Below are 24,540 nucleotides of genomic sequence, written 5' to 3' on the forward strand. Positions count from 1 at the left end.
TTAGGCAAAACACAACAGTTTCTAAGCTAATCATTTTTTTCAATATAAATAAATAACGTATCTCTATCCGGTAGCATTTAATGCTAAAAATTTTAAATAATTTAATTTTTTTATTATAACCCATTCATCTTCACATAAAAAAAATCAAATCAAAACATTTGTAATCTGCTAAATACCCATTATTTTGTACAAAAAGTCCCCCCACAGTCATGTCATTGTGTACATATGTATATTTTTCTGGTACAAAACGAATATTTAATACACATTTACTCATTTCAAATTCTCTCTCTCTCTTTTTTTTGTGTTATATTCTACATTATTTGTTTTCGATATTCGTCAGTCATTGGTTGTTCGTTTTTATTTATTTATTTTTTTTTTTTTTTTGTACATTATTTCAACAACCCTGTAAAATATTTAACTAAATAACTGTGAATGGTCCTGTTTTCTGCGTTCGTTTTTTTTTTGTAAATTTTATTTCGAATTTCATTACAAAAAAATTCGATTGAGTTTTGTAATATGAAAAACCAAAAAAAAAACCCAAAAAATAGTTGTAACCATTTTTTCGTTGAACAAAATACACTGCAAATTCAAAGAAAATTTCAAAACCCCAAATATTATATTGTAAAAAATGAAAGCTTTTTCGTTTGTTGTTTATTTATTTGTTTGTTCGTTTGTTTATGGTACATGATGTGATATGCCACAAAAGTAACTAAAAATTGTATATTTTCCTTTTCACATAAAAATATCTTTTGTTGTTTTCGAATTGTAAACAGAATATTCATATTTTTTTTTTTTTTTTTCAATTTACTTTTAACAAGTTTTTTTCTAATAATTATGTAATAACAAAAAAAAAAAAAAACAAGAAAACAATAGATTTTATTTGTTTTCATTTATGTCTCGCTCTCTCTCTTTATTCAAGCCGTTAAGAAACCAGAATTTGTTTTTTTTAACTATTCCGAACAAAAGTAAAAAAAATCAATGCAAAAATGGCGAGAAGACAAAAACGCACTTTCGGTGACGTTTTGGTTTTCTGCTTAAAACGCCGCACGAAAAAAACATGTTTAAACACGAAATGTTGGGATGGGCTGCCCGGTGACCGCTAGTATTGTATAAAACTTAAAACCAAAAAAAGAAAAAAAAACAAAACTAATAAACAAAATCGAAATATTATTTATGTGTCTTATTATTCACTTGTTTTTCATTTTCAAATATTTTCTGTTAATCTAACCCCTCAAAAACGAAATGAAAAACAAAAACAACTATTTAATGTATCAAATTAACCATTATTTGTTCTATTTATGTTGGTGTGTATGTTTGGTAACGTTCTTTCAGTTCATTTTTCTATTAAATATTATTATTTTGTAAATTATTCCAGATTTCTGATTTTTTTATTATTCTTTACCTCAACAAACTTAAAAAAAAACAACAATTCTGTTTTAATTTTCTGTAATACTCGTTGATGTTGTTGTCCTTTGTAGGTACATATGTAGATTATTTTTTGTGTCCGTTTTCATATACATACCTATCTAAATGTGTGTGTGCGTGGTTGTGTTTGCTAAAAGAATGTTTAGTATATCATCATCATCTATAATAATTATTTCTTTTTCGCTGTTTATTTAACAAAAAAAATAGAACCAAAGTATGTCCATACATCCAGCCAACCAACCATCCATCCAAACAGCCATATGCAGCCCCACCCACCGTCATCTAGCCCATATACATATATATACATATATACTAAGAGCCTCCTCTGCAAAAGAGTGTTTGTTGTTATGCCATCTAAATGTGTTCATTTTCCTTAGTTGTTGTTGTTGCTGTTGTTGTGATTTTTGCTGATGTTTTTCCCTGTTTATTCCTTTCCGCTTTTCTTCTACTTTTTTTCTCTCCTGTGGATATTAATGTTAATGCCTTTTTTCCAACTGGTTTTTATTTATTTCCGGTAAAATCGCTCTGTTGATGTTGTTGTTGTTGTTGCTGTTGCTGCTGTTATTTTTATTGTTGTCCTATAGTGTTTTCTACTTGAGAAAACTTTCATTTCAAGTAGCGAGCGAGAAGCGAAACGCGGCAAAAGGGGGGTGTGGTAAAATATTTGTATATTCTGGTTGTTGTATTACATTTCATTTCATTTGATTTTGTTGTTGTTATTGTTGCTGCTGATGCTATTTGCTGTTTCAGCTCCAGCTTCAGGTTGCTGCCGATGTTTCGTTCTTTGTTGGCAGAAAATTAAAAAAAAACGAAACAATAATGCCACTGGCAGCTGAGGGTGGGCAACATATTTTTTCAAATAGAAAAATCCAATAACAACACACACACACGATCCAATTGAAACAAGCTTCGAATAATTAAATATTTGTTTAAAACTAGTTCTGATAAATTTTTTGTACTTTTATATAATCATTCTTTTATAAAATTAATTTCGAAAACCATTTGAAGACATGACCTGAACATTTGAAAAAAAAAAACGTTTACATAAATGCACCCCATGAAACTTCAAATTTTTGTAAGACGGATAAGGAGTTCAAGAAATAATATACAAAAAAAAACAACAATGATGGGTTTAAGCCTGACTATTTTGCAACAACAAGATGCTACGATATCCCGAACAAACATGCCAAACTGTTCTATTAAATAATATAAACATGTATTTTTTTCTGGCAGCAAAAATGTGCTACTGTCGGAACAGATTTCGAAAATACATGGAGGGACTGACGTGTTCTCTATCCGAAACGTCGGATGAAAATCGGAAGTCGAATAAAGCAAATATCTATAATATTTCAGATGCCCAAAAAAAATTTAAAAAAAAAATATATTCATATTAGCTCCGATTCTAAACGAACGAAAAAAATAGTAACATGCGTACCTAGTTTAGAAAAAAACAAGCAGAAATGGCCGGGAATGACACTCGCTTTGGCTATATTCTCAATAAAAATAATTCTCTTCGCCAATGTTAAGCATGGAGATAGAAAAGGATAAGACATATAACACACTCGAAAAATCAATTCAATTCGGACAGAGTTGGAATATATTCAGACTTTTGGCAGATATGTCGGACATCTTGCTGTTTAAAATCGGACCTACAAAAAAAAACTTACTCTAATTCGACTTAAGGGTGAAACTTGCTCGAAATAGAGCGAGAGCTCTCCTGAGAGTAAGAAAAACAAACGAGCCAAGCTCTCTTTTTTCGGTTTTGCTCAAATAAGGGTGAGCATGCCTCGTTCGATTTAGAGTGGAAGCGAAATTCGTTCGTAAGCGAGCAGATTTTACTCCTGTCGAGCACTCTTTGTTTTTTTTTTTTTATAACGATGATTCATTCGTTGTGTGTATGAGTGTTTTCTCAAATCCACCGGCCGGAGTAGTATTTGTTATAGCCAAATTGCACAAAAAGTAAAGCTCAAGAGAAAATTTCTCGAAGAAAGAAATTTTTTGGGAAAATACAACTCTCAGACATTGGAACAGAGCTCGGACATAAGTCTGTCAGAATCATTAGAGTTATTCCCTAGAAAAAACATATTTCTTCCAACAGTAAAGCTCAAGAAAAAAACGAACAGAGTTCGGACAGAAGTCTGTCAGAATTATTATAATTATTTCCAAGAAAAAAACATATCTCTTCCCAAAATAAAGCTCAAGAAAAACTCCTTCAAAGAGGGGAAAATATTGGAAAAGTACATTCTCAGACAATCGAACAGCATTTGGGCAAAACAAAGTCAGATGCGTTAGAAAATTCTTATAAAATCAAATATCTTTACAAAAGCTAATGAAAAGAGTAAATAGAAAACAACTCTTAAAGAGAGAAAAATGTTGGTGAGAATACTACTCTCAGGGGCAAAGGAACAGAATTCTGTGAGACACATGAGAATTATTCTCAACAAAAACAAGTCACTTCAAAAACAAGTCACAACTCACGAAATAAAAGAATCTTAAAAATATTAAAATGTAAAATATTAAATTAAAATCAGAAATCGAACAAAATTAGGAAAGAAGTCTGATAGACGCGCCGATAAAATCTTTAGACTTTGTGTAGGTATGTCAATATGCAAAAAAGGTGTTAGAACAATTCTTATAAAAGCAAATATCTTCGTATAATTTAAACTCGAGAGTAAAAAGAAAAATAATTTAAAGAGAGAAAAATATTAATGAGAGCACTACTCTCAGACAACCGGAAACAGTGTCTTCGAATGAGAATACATTCTAGAATGTTTGAAAGACATGTTGTCTGCAAGAAATAAATACAAATAAATTCATTAAATAACACAGATAGGTATTAATACAAATAAATACAAAAAAAAAGAAAATATAAATAAATTATAAATAAATAAAAAAAACATATGTAATTAAATGACAGATATTTAAGACAGCCAGAAAGTGTAATTGTTAAAGTTTATACCATTCTTTATTTAAAAAGAGACTATCCCAAATTCCACTTCCTGTTAGCTGGATTCAAGAATTTAATGCTGCATTAAATTTGATTATTTCAAACCTATTTTGAAGTGGACACCAAAAAAATGAAAATATTTAGCTTAACATGAGTGCTGAAAAATCGAATATCCTCCCAAATTACTTTTCCTTTGTCAAACTCTTCTTATAATCAAATCCGAAGCTTTACCTATTTAATTGATCACCACTGTAAACAAGTTAGGAAAACTGCAGATTATTGATTGAAATGTGTTTTTCTTCTCTTTTTCATTAACAGGTATTACACAAATGACGGTTAACAATAATTTATTGAAACCTCCCCTCTTCTGCTCGGTTTCTCTCTCCGAAAAGAACAACAACAATAACAACAAACCGAATGAAATGTGTATCATTAATAGTGCCAAACTCAATACGGCACATCAGCAAATATCATTGTCGCCGTTACAGGTCCCTTAGCTTCAGCTCAGATTCTCCCTTTTGATTTGTTTTCCAAACGCTTTGTTGTATTACAATTTGTTGTTGTTGCTGTCGTTGTTGTTTTTCTTGTTCATGAACATCACTATCAGTTGGTAACTTGTACATGTTTTCCATTTATTTAGATTTGTGTATAAAACAACAACAAAAAAACTAGAAGCATTCCCTATTCCCTTCGCTTCATCTCTGGCCCTGCCGTTGTTTTGTGTTCCACATTAAACGGAACTTAGGGAAACCCTAGAAACCAATTTCTACATTCCTTCCCATTGGAATCGGGCAACAACAACAACAAAAACAGCAAGACTAAGGTGTGTTGCTGTATTTGTTTTGCTTTTAACCTTATGAGAATGTTGCTGCTCCCCAGTCAGCCTGCTACGGCCATGGGGTGTGTATGTGTGTGTGGTTTTGTGCCCTTTGCAATAACTTTCGAGCATTCGGTATTAATTTGCCAAGAAGGGACCAGACCCGGGGAACGTGGAGAATTGTAGGAACCTTGTTTTCATTGTAATAATTTTTTCTCATTTATTTCTTCTTCGTTTTTGCCTTCATTTCTCCATCATTTTTCATTTAGTTGTATTTTTAGACTATTTCAGCACTATTTGTTTGTGTTTGTTGTATTTGTTTTTGTATATCGCATTCGGATTCGTATTTGCCTTTGAACGTTGTTTGTGCTCCGTTGGCACAAATGAATTCTGCCATTATTATTACTGCTATTGCCACCAGTGCTCCTTCATGTTCGGGATATGGACACAAATACACCCACAGCTTTGACTACACTATTCACTACCTCCACTATCTCCACTACCACCCCCCTCACACACACACATTGTATTAATAAAGGCAGAGTGCGTTTGCTGGGTATTTAAGATGGTTGGGTAGTGGGCAACAGCTTACAAAATACAATGTGTCTGTATGTGTGTGTGTGTGTGTGGGAATGTATTCGAGTATAGGTATTTGCAATTTATATGTTGTAAAGCTTTCATTGCTTAATTTAGAGAACCGAACAGACCAGACTTATGGTACCGGCTGCTTCAATACTTGTGTAGACCACTCTATCTTCCCACACTCCTCTGGCCAGCAATCCTTTGGCCAGCCCAACATTAGTTTCATTTGGTGTGCCGGGAAGATGTTTGCTTGTCCGTCTGTCCATTCGTCTGCTGTTAGTTTGTTCAAGAGAATCCTTTCATTTTCGCCTGGCCAAACTAAACGAAGTGGAAAAAAAAAAAACGGAAATATTTTCAATTTTACAAATGAGCAGAAGAGAATACCTTGAAGTCGTCGAAGCTTTTCTCCAACTCTTCCTTTTTGGGGTTTTTGTGAGATTTCACCCCTCCATTCGTTTCGTTTCGTTTTTCTTCTTAATTCAGTTTATTTGTTCCCCCATTTTTAGTTTGAGTGTGAGTCCCAAACAGAGCATTGCAGTACCAGAATCAGCAAAAAGTGAACTGGGAAAAAGGAAATACTTCAATTGTTTATTATTTGTAATTTTTTCCTTATCATTTTCCTCGTTTCTTGTGTTTTACAAAACAGCAACGCACACACACACACACCCAATCAGACACAAATTAGAACAGCCAACATAAAAGGCTTTATCTAAATGAGTGTTTGTGTGCCGGTGTGTGTGTGAGAGTCTGTATCATTTGAATTGTATGCCTTTGCCTGTCTGTCTGTCTGCCGGTATCTTCTCTTTATAATTAATATAAATGTTGTGTTGTCCTTGTGTGTGTACGTATCTGTGTTTTGCCTGCGCGTGTGTGTGCTTTTCTCTGTGTAATTAAATTATTTTATAACGTTTTCATTTAAAGGATAAAACCAAAAAAGGCTGCAACTACAAACATGCTCCACATGCAATGTCTCATACTTGCATGTGTCTGTGTGTGCCTTTGCCTTTTTTGTCATTGTATGACCTATGAACTCCATGTACGATCTTTGCTTTTTTTTCATACTCCATGTGTATGTGTTTGAACTATGGTATTTTAGATCTAAACTAATGAACAAAACCAAAGAAATATTGCAAAAAAAACCAAAAACACAAAAACTATCGGCAGACAATAATGGAAAAAGAACTTCAGACGGAAGAGAGGACCCTTTTGTGTGCGAAATTTTATTAAATTAAATTCATAATATATACTATATCGTTTTTGGTTCTTATTAAAATAATATTTCATTTCATTCTTTTTTAATTACAAAAAATATGAAGAAAATGTTTGTTGTTAATTTGGGGCAAACACAAACATTGAATATTCCAATAATTGATTTAAAGAATTTGTTTAAAAAAAAATATTTAGTGTAAAAAATATTTTTTATAATTTTAAAATAAATGAACATATATTTATTTTTTATGCAAAATATTACCTCCAATCAAACAATATGCTGTTTGATGGGACTTGATCCACATTTTATCCATTCATTGTCCTTAATGGTACTTTGCAATAACATTTTGTATCTAAATCTATGTTATTTAATCTTTCAAAATCTGTAATAAAAAATTAAATCATTATCTGACTAAAACCCACAAAAATGAGATAAATCTCTCCAGAATGGAGAAAATGGCATAATACACATGCAAAAACAAAACATTGGACTACATTCGAAATTTGAAATCCTTTTTTCCAAGATTCTAAAACTTGTCCAGGTCTCTTTTACGTCATTCAAAATAAGAAGTGTGCAAATGAACGTCTCTAAAAAATGTTCTCTCAATAATTTCTCACTGGTCAAAATTTCATAGCGAAGCTTATCTCATAATTTGGTGGTTCTTTTCTGGTCCCGGTTTCATATATAAAACCTATACAAATTTTGGATAATCCAGAAAAATTAAATTTTGGAATCAAATACATCTAAGTTTTTTGTGAGATAGCCTTCTTCTATTTAAGAACCCAAAATACAAATTAGAGCCCTATTTGGTGGTAGAAAAGCATGGCAAAGTCTTTTAAGGCACTAGGAACTGTTTCAGAATCTAGACATACATTAAATAATTTATATGAGGATGTGTTCTAGCTTTAAATATTTTGAATAACCTTCAAAGCATCTCATAAGTAAGAACAGCCTTAAGTTCGGATGGTTCTAGCATTCTATAACCTCCACCATGTATAACCTTTACTTATGGAAAAAATTGTCTATCCTCAGAAAGCCTAAAATTAGGAGATTCCATAACTGGAAACCTTACCTATGAATATTTTGTGATAGGACTTGGAAATATGAAATTTAGTCTAATTTAGTTTAAATTAGGGTTCAAATCTTAAAGATATCGAAAATCGGGAGGCACCGTTATATGGTAGGGGAATTGAGATAAGTTCGCCCGGGCCGAACCTTTAATGCCTTCCACCTTGAGGTAAAGAAAACCTTTAAGGATCGGGTTTGAATATTGGGGCCACTTCCATTTTTGCCAGTGAAATTGGTTGATAAATAGTCTTAGAGGTGCCGTTAAGCCCATGGTACCGTTTTCCTGCTAAAGTAGTTGGCCAAAGTGTCAACTACCAGAATTAAAAAAGATCTGCTAAAAATATGGCTAAAATCGAAAAAACACCAAATAGTCGGAGGTACCACTTTATGAGCGATAAAACAAAAATATGAGCCAAGTCCACCTGTCTTCTGTCACAGAACCCATTACAGACTTTAAATACAGAATATTTAACGATTCGTCTGAAAAATGTGGCTAAAATCATCAAAATACCGAATATAGAGAAGTACTGAACTTGGGGGTGAGGGATGCTATAGCAAAATGTGAACCTATATGGGCAACGATCTGCCACAGAAGCTAAAACCCATTACGAAACCTAAGTACCGAATTTTAAACCATTCCGTTTGAAAATGTGGCTTAAAACGTCCAAATATCAACTATTGGAAATTATTATTATATGGAGCTATGAAATTTTAGCTAATAATTTTTACAAAGTTGTCAAAATACGGAATAACGGAGAATACCGTTATTTAAAAACGTGGACCTATATAAACAATATTTTGCCACAAGAGGTTTAAATAATTATATATTCTACGAATCGAATTATAATCAATTCCGTTTAAAAATGTTGTTGAAATAAGGTAGCTATAAGAAAACGTGGTGTTATATAGAAAATTTTCTGCCACCACTTCCTGAGGCCTTACACCCTCTAAGTATCGAATTTTAAACAATTATCCTAAAAAATATCTTCTAAATCGCCCGAATGCTGAACATCGGAAGATACTGTTATGTGGTAGGGAAACGTGGACCGGCCCGTGGCCCATTTACAAACATACTCTGCCTACTGACAAAGTATACGTGTGTGCAAAAATTTAGCGTTCTATCTTAATTTGTACGAAAGATAGCGTGATTGCAACAGACAGACGGACATCGTATATCGACTTAGAATTTTATGCAGATCAAGAATAGATATACTTTTATATTTCGGGAGCTACAAACGGAATGAAAAATTTTTATGCCCTCCATACTATATCATCAAAAAAGTGTTTATCCCCTCCCGCCTGTCAAAGTACATTTAGCACCACAAAAAGTCCACAAACGATCGTTCTAAATTCTTCACAAAAAGAACTCGAAGTACCATTCATACTTTTTTGTTTGTTCTGTAATTGAAATTCAACTACTGAAAATTTTAATAACTTGTGATTCCCAAACACCAACCAACCACTCGGTGGGAAGTGTATTATTTGTGGAGTCTTTCAAATCGTTTTTTTTTTTTTCTCTCTTTTTTGCATATCAAGCATGGGAAAATAGAAACACAATAACATATTGAAATCGATGGAAGTGATTGGATTACCTTGATATTTATTTACATGTTCGTGAACACACACATACATACACCAGCAAACCTTTGTAAATGTTATAAATATTCAATGTGTAAACTGAATCCAACAACCCAACATGACAACAAACATTTTTTCAATATTTTGACCCATATAAATTCATGCCTCGAATTCCAACCACATGGGATTTAAGTTATAGCGTTTTTTTGATTATTTGAAAACAAAACAAAACCGTGTATTATTATTACAAAAACATAATAACTTTTAATTTGAATTTTTTTTTTCTTAACACTTGAATGTTAATGTGATTTTCTTGTTAATATCTTTAAAATGTTTTACTTTTTCATGTTTTTTTTTCTTGCTCATCCTCAATTTGTATTTACATGACCAATAAGTCTGGCTAAACAATAAATAAATGATCCATTTCGGGCTTAAGAAAAAAAACACGACGACCATTGACTCCAACAACAGCAGCAGCAACAACATCGATCTAATAACATCCAGCCCCCACTGATTAGATGAAATGGTCAAACAAATTCCGTTTGTTTGTTGCTTCCAACAACCATTTCCTGTGTGTGTGTGTGTGTAGCTCATTCTCTTGCATTTCATATCTTTGTTTGTTTATTTATTTATTTGTATAATTTATTTATTTACTTAACCGAAAATCGAAAAAATAAATCAAAGAATTGAAACAATACCACCTCAAATTGCTGGGCAATGACACCACATTCAGCCCCTTTGGCGGATTGGAGCAATGACTGGATGCCGCCTTAGATTTAATTTAAAAGGGAATAATCTCTGAGCGTCATTGATTTGAAGAGAACCCTCAAATAATAGGGAAAAAAAGAGACCCTAAAGCTGCAACAACAACAACGATAACAAGTAGAACAAATGTAAACAGAGAAACAAAATGTGTGAATTAAAAAGCCATTGACATTTAGGGTTTCTCAGTTACCCATTTGGACTAGAGGTGTTGATGATGTATTAGTTGGGTCGTTAGTGTGGCAACACCCCGATTCGATGAGGTGTATCAGTTAGAAAGAGAACAGTGGTCGTAACATAAAATGAATGTTAATGGAATAGAAAATTGTAAAGAATTTGTTTTTGTGGAAATCTAATCAGAGAAGGGTGGAACATTTAAACAAAGACATATAATACATTTAATCGATGCTTTGATTCAATAGATGGCCTTGATAGTAGAAAAATATATTATGTTACCATATCGTGGCATAGCATTATTTTATAACAAATCAGACCTTTTTGTAGGATTTTCGCTGAGTTTTATCGATTTTACGTTCACGGCAATGTTCTGGAAGAGTTTTTTAAACCATTTATGTCGCTTTTTTCAACGCTTTTTTTGGAATGGTAAACAATTTTTTTTTTAATGGAAAATTTAAGTTTTTCAAGTCGGGTCCTCACGATTTCACGATATTTTGAAGTTTTTAGCCACAATTTCCAATTGAATCACCTGTAATATGATATTTTGAGTCATCACTAGGTAGAATTTCTCCCCGGAATGCATAAGTTCGGTATTTGCAATAGTATTTCTTGTTTTCGGCATTTTTTTAGATATCTGCCTTCATAGTTACACCTGGCCTGATGTTATTTTCCACCTGAGGTAGTTGTCATTATTTATTTTTTTTTAATTCTTAATAAGTAGACATCCCCTAGCAAAAGTTTTTCATTGCAGCTTTCAATAGACTCATCAATCATAGATATTTTAAAGGTCCCAACTATATTCGACAGGTTCTGACATATAGCAAATTCCTATTTATTTGGGGTTAGAACACAAGTTTTTTCACAAATTTAGATTCTAATTTTTTGTAATGGGTGCTTCCTCCTGTGGTAGAATGTGGCCTTTATAGGTCCACGATTTCTTATAACCCCCTATATTTCAGTATCTCCTGATTTTCGTTATTTTAGAACGTATTTTCTGACGCTTCTATCTCCTGTGGCATATCATTACCTACATATGTTCACATTTTACTATAGCCCCCTATGGTTCAGTAATGCGTTTATTCGATATTCTGATGATTTTAGCCACATTTTACAGAGGAATCTTTTAAAATTCCCTATGTAGAGTCTGTAATGTGTTTCATCTTCTATGGCAAAAGACATCTAAAAAGGCCAATAATTTCTTTTATTTTGGTATTTTTAGTCAGATTTGTTAACAGATTTTTTGATTAATTTATAATTTGAAACTCGCTGAAGATAACAACTACTTAACAGGAAACCGGTACTAGCGAATTTACGGAATTTTTAAGAATTTGGCAAAAACAGGCAAAAATTTTGAGTGAGCCCAATATTCAATCCCGATCTCTCGACCCCTCGGAACTTGACGGGTTTTTTCATGTTTTAATTTTTAATCAAAATTTTTGAAAAAAAAAATCACTAGAATGATATATAGTCCCAATTGAACCCCACTTAGAAAGTAAGAATTTCGTTTTGAATACTTTAAAAATTTCAGCCAAATTTTCAACCTGTATTCGAAATATGTAGAGAATTTCAGTACAAAATTTGTGAGTTAAAAACCAAAAACAAAAATAATAATTATTAAACCCTTTTCGACTAATAATTATAACACTCACCAAACTAATGTTCTTCAAAATTGTCAGACAATTTTTTTACTTCTTTTGACAATTAAGAGTTTCACAGTAAATATTGAAGGTTCATTATTTTCAAAAGAAATTTTTCATTTAAAAAAATATATTTTATTCGAGTTTCAAAGATTTCGAAATACCATCTTCATCAGTTTTTCGTATCTCCTGCTTTTGACAATTAAGAGTTTCAGAGTTTTTTTTATTTAAAAATGGTATTTTTATTCGAATTTCAAACTATTAGCTAAAAATATTTCCCAATTTTGAAATTTTGGATATTTTTCATACCCACAAATATCGTAAAGATTTCAAAATACCATTTTTTAAGTTTTCCGTATCTCCATGGGACATCTTTATGTTATGAAACATATATTTCTTAAAATTGTCCACTTCCTCTTGAGAAAGCTCCGAAATTCCTTAGTTATTTTTGAGACATTAAATAAAGCCATATTAATATTCAAATAATATTTGAATAAATTCATTTAACACAAATCAAAATCAATGGGAGGCCATTAACTAACTAAAAATACACACCAAAAATTATACCTGGAAAATTTATTTCAAAGGCCACTACCAGCTATTTCGTATTGAATATGTAAATCGAAATACACAGGTATTTTACTTGTCCTACAACTACCGTTATGCAAATGTTGTCTCTTAAAAAAGAGGCATTTAATGAACACATGTTTTGTAAATAGTTTACACGGCTTCGAACGAATAGAGTCATTAGTTTGACATAAAGAAACGTCATAAATTCGTTGCGTTGACATTAATGCTGCAACTCAAATTAAATAACATGACCACCGGGAGTTTAAATGGGACTTTTATGTTAATACAAACCTCTTATCATGCATTAATGACTCAATCGGGATGGGTTCTTCAATGTCCGAATTGAGCCAAAAAGTTGTCACAATTGTCAAAACAAGAAATACCCTTGGCCATTGTTGTTTAGACGAAATTCGAAATGGGGTCAACTAGCAACAGCTTAACCTGTTCTCTATAAGGAAAATTATATTTTTTTTCTTTTGTCCCAGTTGCTCTAGATTTATTCAAATTTATGTTGATTTTCCAATGCGTTTGTGTAGATAAATAGAATGAACAAAAAAAAAACAATCATTTTATTGACCACCCACTGTAATGATCCGTTAGTTAATTGATTGTGGAAGGAAACTCTTTTTATGTTGGGAGTTCAAAGAAAAACGAAAAAAAAAGAACTCAAAAAAATATCCAGTGGAAATAATGCGTGGCTCTAGTTGTTGTTGTTGCTGCTGCCGCTAACGACTGGGTGTTGCTGCTTTTAACAAAAACTTCAGCCAGCCCCAGCAATCATTTATTTATTGTTTATTTGTTATTGTTGTCAATCTTGATGTTGGTTTTACCATTATTGCTATTATTCCCCCGCACCCCACTTCCACCCCGCCTCTTTGCTGTTGTAGTTGTCGTTGTTGTTTACTCTAATTATTATAGACATTTTGTTTTGTTTAAACACCATTGCGATGTGAACGACAGACATAACGACACATCAAATCAACATCGTCGTCGTCATCGTCGTTCCCGTCGTCGTCATAATGATAATAATTTCCCTTACACCACTTTTTACAACTTGATTTTCTTTATGTATATGTATGTTTGTATGTGTTTGTTTGTATTGATTTGTTTTCACTGTGTATGTGTGTAGTTTACTCTACTATTTACCAAGACATTTGATGTTACCAACAGATACATAAGTAGATATTTATTATTGTTATTCAAACATTCATTATCGCATTGAATTAATAATAACAACAAATAACAGCAAAAAAACAAAAAGAAAATCAACCTCTTGCTCTACGAGTCTTATGTTTTTCATTTTCAACATCAATTTTTGCCATATAATGAATTAATTAATAACTGAAAACAAAATATATCATCAGCAAAAAAAAAAAAAAAACAAAACAAAAAATAATAAATATTCATATATGAATGCAAGTTGAATTGAATTTGTTTCATTTTAATTTTTATTTCTATTCTATATTGAAATTTTATCCATAGCTAAAATTTATGATGAGAAAATAATGATGAGTGCGAAAAAAAAAAAACAAAAAAATAAAACAGAAATTGTTGTTTGATTTTAAGTCTTCTTTTACTTTTTTTTTGATAACCATATATATTTAATTAAGTTTTAATTTATTGAAATAACAATTTATTTTCATAACATTGATGTCAAGTATATTTGTGATTCAAAAAAAAAAAAAAAAAAAAAAAAAAACAAAAGAAAAAACTGCAACTATAAATTGGAATTATTAAATGGATGTTATTGGCATTTAACAGAATTTATAATAGTCCTGATAGTATTGCAGATAAATATATAAAATAATTGTACTCGGATAATGTTATTTTTTTTTTTTAGAGGAAATACAATTCAAACAAATATAAGGACATTTAGATTGTAGATAAGTAAAGACCTGTTTTGCCAGATTGTCTTCATCGAATTCTGAGGATAAAGAAAATGAACTAAGTTCGCCAAAACATAATATTGAAATTCTATATCGTTAGTGTTACTGAAATCCTTTCCATAATTGGAGGACCTACCTTGGTACAATGATATCAAGGTAGGGCTATGATACCATATGATTTTAATTTGTTTTATTTTCTTGGCTTAATATGTCATCTTTATTTGTTTATGTATGTGTTTTCTTTTCAATAACAAAAAAAATTGTTCAGAAAATATTCAAATTCGGGTGTTTTTAAAATGTTTATTTCAACGTATGCTTCGACAAAATCTAGAGTTTTTGTAGCGAAATAATCCTTTAGAGATATATAGAACCTGGTTTTGAAAAGAAGTGTTGACCTATCATTCAGTTATCGCGTTTTTCAATTATTTATTCAAAATAAATGCAACAAGTTGTTTGATTTTTTATTGTTTTGATACTAATTCTGACATTACAAGCCAAACAGGTAGACCTCTATACTTGCAATTTTTTCAAAGTTGACCTACCATCTCTTCATTGTACCATGGGACCTAATATGTATTAAAGATTAAGATATCAATTCGTAGTGATTGCCAAATCAAACAACTCCTTAGATTATCAGAGAAATGTTTTTGGAATATCGAATAAATCGTTCTATTAAATTGGGATGAATTAAAGATAAATATATCAATTTGTAGTGATTGCCATAAAAAAATATTTAGATTATCAGAGGAACGTTTTTGAAATTTCGAAAAAAATCCTGCCTTTAATGTGTGAAACAAATAAGAAATTTCCTTCCTAGAAATACAGGAAACAGTCAAAACGAGATAGACCCATAGTTACTTTTGAGGATCTTCATAGAATCACTTTCTGAGTCGATTTACTCATGTCAGTCCAACTGTCCGTCTGTCCTCGTCCTTGTGACAGGTCGCATTTATTAACCGATTGAAAAGAAATTTTGCAAACAATATTTGTTTGGCCCAAGGACGAACCCTTTTGAATTTGGTGATAATCGGATCAGATTTATATATAGCTCCCATATATCTTCACCCGATTTCGGGTTAATTGTGCACCAAATGGACAATATAAGTCCATATGGACATATACAACCCAATTCAGTCTAGAATCAAGTTCATCAAATTTGGTGAAAATCGATCGAGATATAGCTATAGCTTCCATATATATGTTTCATCCGATTTGGTGATTATGTCCCTCACATTCGTAATATGCACTTGACAACAATGATATTCGGTACCAGATATCAGATACAGCCCCGAAAAATACCTCTGCCAAATTGTATCAAGATCGGTTCAGATTTGGATATAGCTCCCACATATATCCTTAATCCGATTTCGGGTGCACCGAATGGACAATATCAGTCAAAATGACCTGCATTTTGGCACATCTGACAGAATTCAGTCTAGAAGCAAGTACATCAAATTTGGTAAAAATCGGTTCAAATAAAGCTATAGCTCCCATGTATATGTTTTTAACCGATTTTGGTCCCTCACATGCATAATATGAACTCAACAAGAAAGATATTAATACCGGACATCAGATAAAGCTCTAAAATATCTCTGCCAAATTGTATTAAGATCGGTTAAGATTTGTTTATATATTCCATATATATCCATAATCCGATTTCAGGTTTATTGTGCAAATACTAGTTAATGTTTCCATGTGTGGAGCTTGACCCCGATATATATTTTTTAGTATAATCCTAATATCATGCACTTTATAGCAATGTTATTTGGTATAAAAGATTAAAATGTCTCCGTCAAATTTAGTGAAAATCGATTCAGAATTGGACATGCTTCCCATATATTAATTCCCTCTGAAACCAAATTATAACTGCTCTAAAGACAAATGTTAAAAGGTGGTATGATCTACTTCAAATAAATTATTTTGTTACGGAAGCTCTACTAAATATGCATAGTGGTGTATCCTACATATAGTCGGCACCGCCCGACTTTTGACTTTTCCTTACTGGTTAATTTAGAAATTAGAAATTAAAAATTAGAAAGAAATTTAAATTAGAAATTAATTTTAGAAATTAGTTTACAAAACGATGTGCATGGATTAATTCGTGTGTGTGCTGAAGCAATTGCATATGTATGGGTTGCCAACCTCCTTTCTAAAGCAGGGCCGGGAAGAGAGTCACATTTTATATTTTCCCAATTTTGTTATGTTTTCAATGATTTTGATAATAAGTGCGTAGAGAATTACACTTATTGAAGGCACTCATGTCTGATTCTTCAGCGTTTTCTTTTATTCATAGTGCATATTCTAAGCCGCATTTTTAATATTAATCAAGATTGGCAAGGGAAAATATGAATAGGAAAATTCTATACAAATCAGTGCTAAATTTTAAGCTAAAGCTTAAATTTTAAGCAAAAAGACATTAAAATTTTTCCGACATTAAAATTATTCGGTAAAATCGGAACCTTGTTTTTTCTTTGAATCACAAATATATTGACACTGTAAATATTTATGTATTATTATTAAATTTTATTTATTTTATATTATGTATGTATAAAGAATTATATTTTTTTCAAATATTATCGAACTTCTTAAGTTATTCTGTGTTCGTTCTACATGTTGTGTGTTCGTTCCTTGTTCTGTACCACTGAGAAATATTGTGCATTAATCTATTTCTTCCATTTGTGTCTTTGCTTTAAAAACTTTATGTCCCCCAGATTTTTGCAAAGGTCGTGAAACGTTACAGAATCTCTGCGATCAGATACCGGGTGATGCATTGCTCTATTCCTTGTTCAGGGAGAGTGCCGAGCCGGTCAAATGTCCACTGAAAGGTAATATTTTTTATCCAAAAAACTTCATTTCTATAAAATAATTTCAAATTATTCTTTATTTTTTCAGGTCCATTTGTCTTTACCTACAATCGTGGAAATGGCGAATGCAAGTCTCCCGTCTCAAACATTGAAAGTTGCACCGAAGATAGCCGTTTGCTATTGAGTTTCCAGGCCTGTCCCGATGTTGTGGGGACAGAAAGTACAGGTATGTAAACATATTTTATTTGATTTAAGATCATTCAAAATTTATAAAATTTTCAATATTTTCAGTTGAGGAACTAACTTGCCTGGCCACCTGGAAAGATGGCAACTCCCGCTATTTAGTGGGCCTGGTATCCCACCATCATGCCATATCGAATGAAGAGCGTTATCGTTGTTTTGTCTATGAGAAGATTTCTTCATTAATGGGTAAGAAAAATTAAATTCAGGGAATTCTCAAGGGGAATTCAAAAAGAGACTCGAACGAATTGCGATGAAAAATCGGCTTTTTATATGTTTTGGGATGACAGTAGTTTCATTAATTTCAAAAAATAACTCATAGTGTACATTACGAAATTTGTATACCCAGCACCACATAGTGGTAAGGGTATAATGTTTTTGTGCATTTGTTTCTTACGTGGAGAAGAAAGCGAGATAGACCCATAGTTACTTTTGTGGATCTTCATAGCATCACTTTCTGAGTCGATTTATGCATGTCCATCCATCTGTCCATGTATTTTTGTGAACAAAATGCAGGTCGCATTTATTATCTGATTGAGATGAAATTTCCCAAACAATATTTGTTTAGGCCAAGGACGAATTTTTATATAATCCTTCTCGAAGTGATATCATGCGCTCTGTAGCAATGTTATTTGGTACAAAATATTAAAATGTCTCCGTCAAATTTAGTGAAAATCGAATCAGAATTGGATATTCCCTCTGAAGCCAAATTATAACTGCTCTAAAGCCAAATGTTGACAGGTGATATGATCTACTTCCAATAAATTCTTTTGTTACGAAAGCACTACTAAATATGCACAATAGTGTGGGGTATAATTTAGTCGGCCCCACCCGACTTTTGACTTTTCCTTACTTGTTTTTCTTCTGAATTTTCGTTTGGCTTGAGGTCGGAATTTAAAAATTTCAGAATTTATTTCACAATGCCAGGTCTAGGAGGAAATTTGCATTTAGCACCTAAGTTCGGTTGGGCCGAACTTTTAATACGTGGAGGGTATTTGGAATTTGGAAGGAACTTGAAAAATTGCATAAAAATGTCATGTAAAATGAATGAAACCCATTATGAGGGAACTATACGATCCGGGAAACCTGAATAGGTAATTATTTGTCATTGGCTGTAGTGCCGATTCCGAACTTCAAATACAAAATTTGAAATAGTTCCGATGAAATATGTCGTTAAAACCATCAAAATACCGAATATCGGGAGGTACCGAAAACGTGATCCTGCATAGACAATTTTCTGTCACAAAATTCAAATACGAAATTTGAAACAATTCCGGTTAGTAAAGTCGCTGATATCATCAAAATACCGAATATCGGGAGGTACCGTTATATAGGGGCTATACAAAGACGTGGACCTGCATAGACAATTTTGTGTCATAAGTTGTTGTATCCATTATGAACATCAAATACGAAGTTTGAAACAATTCCCGTTAATAATGTCCCTAAAATCATCAAAATACCGAATATAGGGAGGTGCCGTTAGATGGGGGCTATACGAAGACGTGGACGTGGACGTGGATTTTCTGTCTTATGCTGTAGTTTCCATTTCGAACTTCAAATATTAAATTTGAAACAATTCCGGTAAATAATGTTGCTAAAATCATCAAAATATCGAATATCGGGGGGTTCCGTCGTATGTATGCTATACAATATCGTGGACCTATAGAGTCATTTCTCTTCCAGCGGCCTATAGAGTCAATTCTCTTCCTGCCTACTTCCAAAATACACATATGTACAAAATGTTGTTGTAAATATGTAATATACCCTCCATAGTATGGTGGAGGGCATACAAATTCTTTGTAGAGTTAGGTTTCCCATAGACGTCAACTTTCAAAACGTCGTTACAGATATCTTCTATTTTTAATTTCCTTTCAGAACCAATAGTTATTTTCCCGAAATTATTTTTGTTTTACTTACTTTTATAGATATTTTGAATATTTCGAATCGTATTTATTATTTTTCCATTTCATTTAAACCTAAACCTTTTTTTCTTTCCACAGACATGGGTCATTTTGGTGGACCAAGTATGTCAACATCTAAAGATGCCGAATACAAATTGGCCCAATCGGGTGATGCAACATGCAATGGTTTGGATAGTGCAGAGGTAAAATATTACCAGATTATATTCATTTACAAAATATTTAAAACCTTTTCTTTACTCCATTCCCTAGGTGGGCTCACGCATTATGTCGCTTCGCAAACCGCCTGTCACCGAACGCTGTGATTTCCCAGCCTGGTTTAAGGGTCCGCGGCATTGGCATGTGCTAATGGGCAATGCGGTCTACAACTATCACTCAAAGTAAGTCAAAATGCCAGACATAGCATTTCAACAATGACAACTAATTATGTTCTCTTGCTTTCAGTGATGGTTCCATACACATTATAAAACCCAATGGTTATATGGACACCAGGGCATTGTGTGAGCAAATCAATAAGCAAACGGCAACGGAAATGATGTCTGTGGTACATTATACCACCGGATGGTAAGGGTGTACTTGATGATCTCTTAAAAGAGTTTTCAATAATTAAATTCTTTCTTTCAGTCAATCGGGCTTTATGTGTATGATGTTCTATCGCCGTGATACCCATATCATTGAAATTCAAACGGGCAAACCTGCTTCACGACTGGAAGATGCCTGTGCTCCGGATCATTTTGATATTAATAAGACACCCTATATTACTCTACTGGGTATGATTGACTATCCTTAGAAAAACATTGAAATCATATTAAAATAATATTGTTTAATTTCAGCATCAAATCCTGATCCCCAAATCTGTCCTATGGAAGGCTTATACACATTGCGAGGAGCCATTGGGCCTCCATACATGACCACAAGACACAAGCGTAACCACAACAACAAGGTGCATGGCATTCACAATCATCATCATCAATTCGAAAGTAATGAAAGGGGTTTGCATAGAAGGTAGGATACCATATCATATGTCGTGTAGTTCAAACTAACTAAAATTGATTCGCTCTTGGCATTTCAGACACACCTCGTTGAGTTTCCGTAACTCCAACCCGAATGAACGTAACGCCTGGCATTCAAATACCCGTGGTCTGCCGGGACGTTCAAGACGCGATGCATCCAGTACAACAACCCAACCCACTACTTCAACACTGAATGGTAGTCAAGAGTTGTCAGCTTCCTCGGCTTCCGCGTCACCCAAAGATGTAACGACCCAGGAGATTTTGGTTGTGGGCAACAGCACCAATGTTGGCTTTGTACAAGATCCCGACAGTGATAATAGATTAAGAAGTAGACGTAATGTTCCTGAATGCATAACAAACTACAAGGCCCAACGTCAGCTGTGGATAGGTTGTACCGAACCGAATGTCATCGATGTTCGACCATTGTGCAATGATGAGGGCGATGAAGGTGAGTGATGCACAAAAAACACAATGGAAAGGAAAAAAAGAGAATTTTTGAGGAGAAATGTTTCCAATACAGAATGACTTACCTTCAGGCAAAAAATCGAAGTTGATATTTTTTGAATTTGAAGAGAATGGGATTTTTATTCGCTTTCTTTGAGCGTGACGTTTTTCATAATCTTGAAACCGATGTTGGAAGGTAGGTACCAGAAGAAATTGTCCGATCTCTACCATCTTTACCATCTCGTGTTGATGGAAATATTGAGATGTGCCAAGTCTGAAAGGAATCGGATATTAATTTCACGTTTTATGAGTTTCGTGGATATTTAAAGTATCGACCCTTTGTGGGGAAGGTACCAGAAGGAGTGGACCGATATATCCCAATCTCAAACCTGACCTTGGATTAATAAAAATATTGCGATGTGTGTAATTTGAAGAGAACCGGATGGGGAGATACCAGAAGGAATGGTCCGACGTCTACCAACTTTATAACAGATCTTGGGTTGAGGGAAATATTGAAATGTGCCAAGTCTGAATGGAATCGGATGTTAATTTCGTGTTATATGACCTTTGACCACTTGTGGGGGAAGTACCAGAAGTAGTTGACCGATATATTCCATCTTCACACCAGATCTTGGGTTAATAAAAATTTGGTTATGTGTGTAATTTTAAGACAATTAAAAACTTACAACACATTTTATAAGAGTTAAAATTATTCGAAATTTTGCCCTTTGTGGGGAAGGTTCTTGACGGAGTGGATCGATATTGTTCATTTTCGCACTTGACCTCATGCAAATATTAGGATTTGCAAAGTTGGACCAAAATCGGATTATCTTTTCTCTTTCGGTGCAATAAATTATTTTCTTTGAAAATGTTGACATTTTGTGGGGGAGGTACCAGAAGGGGTAGACCAATATTGCCCATCTCCGAACTAGATATAAGTTTGAAAACAATTTTACGATGTACCAAGATTAGATGAAATCGGATACTCCCTTTGAGAGTTATCGGGCGCACAGCCAGCCAGGCAAAAAGACGGATGGACATCGCTGATCCAAAGAGACCTAGGGTCTAAAACCAATATTTTGGTGAGACACATTTTGTCCATATCGTATCTCTAGCCATATGGCTGTCAAATAGCCCTTTAAGAATAATATATAAAGAATCACTGTAAAGTGTAAATTCCTTTGACGAAAGACATCTACGATGACAATTCTCGTTCATTAAAAATTCTTTATCCAATGTTTCATTTAATAACATTTATCGTTCTTCTTCCAGAATATTCATGTCATGGTTCCTGGACTGAAAATGGCACCGTTTACATTATCGCTCGACACAAGGGAACGAAACATGGTGTGTGCATCAGTTATCGGCCAACAGAGGGTACCAATGCTAAATTGGTGGTGGGGGATGCCTGCTATAGAGGAACCCAAAAACCACCTGAACATCATTTGGAAGCCAGTTTATCGGTGTTTGGTAAGTTTATATCAGAGATTATAAAATATAGGAAATTTACTAACAGCTCGTATTTTATTTACAGGTAAATGTGGTGAAACTGGTAATACCTCAGCAACCATACCCATCTTGAGCTGGATACACTTAATGACAGCATCCATACTAACTACAATCTTATGTCAATTCGCAATACCAAGATGATTTAGCAACTAAGAGAAATGTCACAGCACTCCCTCAAATACACACACTGGCATTGCTTTAAACCTCATCCTTAAAGAAAACTTCAACAACAACAACCGCAGCAACAGAAAAACGAAAATATTTGATATAAGAAAATTGTCTATATATACAGCTAGACTAGATACGAATTCAAATTTAAGCAAATATCACATGTTACAAATACTACAACAAACAACAACAGCAGCAGCAGCATCAGCAAAATAAATGTTTTTCTTTTTCGAAACTAATTAAAGAGAACAACAAAAAAAGTAAAGTAAAAAAAATGCACCTCAATACATAAAACCGACGCTTGTTTTATGTATTATTCTTTTTTCAAAAGAATTTTTAAAATAAAACAATAAAATTAATAATAAAAAATATATAAAACAAAATCGAAAACTATGAGAAATGTATATAATGCATAGAATTTGCTAATAATAAATAAACAAAAAGAATTAGATTTAAAAACGAATGGAATGTTATAAAATTAAACAAAAGAACTTTGCATTTAAGTTGAGAATTTTTCTATTTTGTGTTTTTTATATATGAATGTCATTTAATTATATAAAACCTTATAAATATAGAAATATATATATACTAAATGTTGTATACTAAGCGCTCTATTCTTCCCTCACTTGATTACAGCAACAACAAAACAAAGTGATTGTAAATACAATTTGGAAAAATTGAAATTGTTTCAAGTTTTTCTTTTGGCCTCTTCTAAAGTGTAAATAAATAAAAAAAACTAAAAAAAACAATAATTGTGTGGTTTTCGTTAAACATAAATATTTAAAAAAAAAACAAAATGGTTTGCACAAAATTAAACCTAGTAAATAGTTCAAGAAACAACTACAACGCTATGGCAAACAAACAAAACAATTACAACACAAATAACGACAAAAGACTTTTGCTGTGCGTTTAAATTATTTCTTAAAAACAAAAAAACAAAACATTAAATTATTAAATTTGTGTAATAATATTAATAGTAATTATTTTTTTTCTTGTATTTTTTTATAAACAATATTATGTTATTTTTCAATAAACGATTTCAATGTATCCTAAGCTTTATAAAGAAAATAATTAAATTAAATAAATTTTGCTAAAACAAACGAACAGACAGCAACACACCTAGACAACAATTTACAAATGAAAAACAAAACAAAACAAACAAACAAATCTTTGCTAAGCTTATATAATTTCCTTCATTTAAATGTTTATGTTTTGTATTTTTATCACACATCTAATGAATAATATTAAATTAATAAAAAAATAAAATAAAATAAAAAAATCAAAACAAACAAATGCAATGTTATACGATTTGTATGAAGCTTAAAGCTTTAAATGTCTTCTGAAATATGTAAGGATTTCTGGTCTGGGTTGTATTTATAAGTCCTTTATTCTTATTCATAAATGTATGTTTTTGCTCAATTTAAATATTTTTTGTTTCAAATTGTATTGAGGTTGTCTTGCAATTCTGCCCCTGACGACAAAATAGAAAGCCAATGTTATTTTATTTGTATGTGAGAAATCATCACAATTTTTAATCATTCTTAATGACTGACTATATACGAATATTGAAAAAAAATTAGCTGGGGTTTAAATTCTACAAGATTTTACAGTCTTAAATTATTAAAAATTCCTTAGCTAACCTATAAACGGGTTAAATTCAGTATGATACAGATTTCACTTGAATTGTATATCAACTCTAAAATAATCTTGTAGATCTTCAATATTGAAATATTTTTCAATAATGCCGTTTTAATAAAACATGCGCCTCTTGAGTTAAGCTCAAT

General features: G+C 32.4%; 1 protein-coding gene across 3 annotated transcripts in view; it reads left to right on the plus strand.

Moving 5' to 3' along the window:
* The window catches only part of LOC101897530 (uncharacterized), a 135,631-nt gene extending 111,927 nt beyond the window's left edge, over window positions 1-23,704 (plus strand). For 2 of the 3 annotated variants that reach the window (XM_059125447.1, XM_059125449.1), the window contains exons 5-15: window positions 17,371-17,484; window positions 17,552-17,689; window positions 17,755-17,892; window positions 19,704-19,807; window positions 19,875-20,002; window positions 20,067-20,186; window positions 20,247-20,392; window positions 20,456-20,627; window positions 20,695-21,083; window positions 22,352-22,549; window positions 22,614-23,704. In XM_059125447.1, coding sequence (XP_058981430.1) covers window positions 17,371-17,484; window positions 17,552-17,689; window positions 17,755-17,892; window positions 19,704-19,807; window positions 19,875-20,002; window positions 20,067-20,186; window positions 20,247-20,392; window positions 20,456-20,627; window positions 20,695-21,083; window positions 22,352-22,549; window positions 22,614-22,729 — 1,763 coding nt within the window. In that variant the 3' untranslated portion in view covers window positions 22,730-23,704. Of the gene's footprint in view, window positions 1-17,360; window positions 17,485-17,551; window positions 17,690-17,754; window positions 17,893-19,703; window positions 19,808-19,874; window positions 20,003-20,066; window positions 20,187-20,246; window positions 20,393-20,455; window positions 20,628-20,694; window positions 21,084-22,351; window positions 22,550-22,613 lie in introns of all 3 variants that reach the window. The other variant, XM_059125446.1, reaches the window with a different exon arrangement.
* Window positions 23,705-24,540: the final 836 nt, after the last annotated feature.

This window comes from Musca domestica, unplaced genomic scaffold, assembly GCF_030504385.1.
Source record: "Musca domestica strain aabys unplaced genomic scaffold, Musca_domestica.polishedcontigs.V.1.1 33, whole genome shotgun sequence".
Lineage (NCBI taxonomy): Eukaryota > Metazoa > Arthropoda > Insecta > Diptera > Muscidae > Musca > Musca domestica.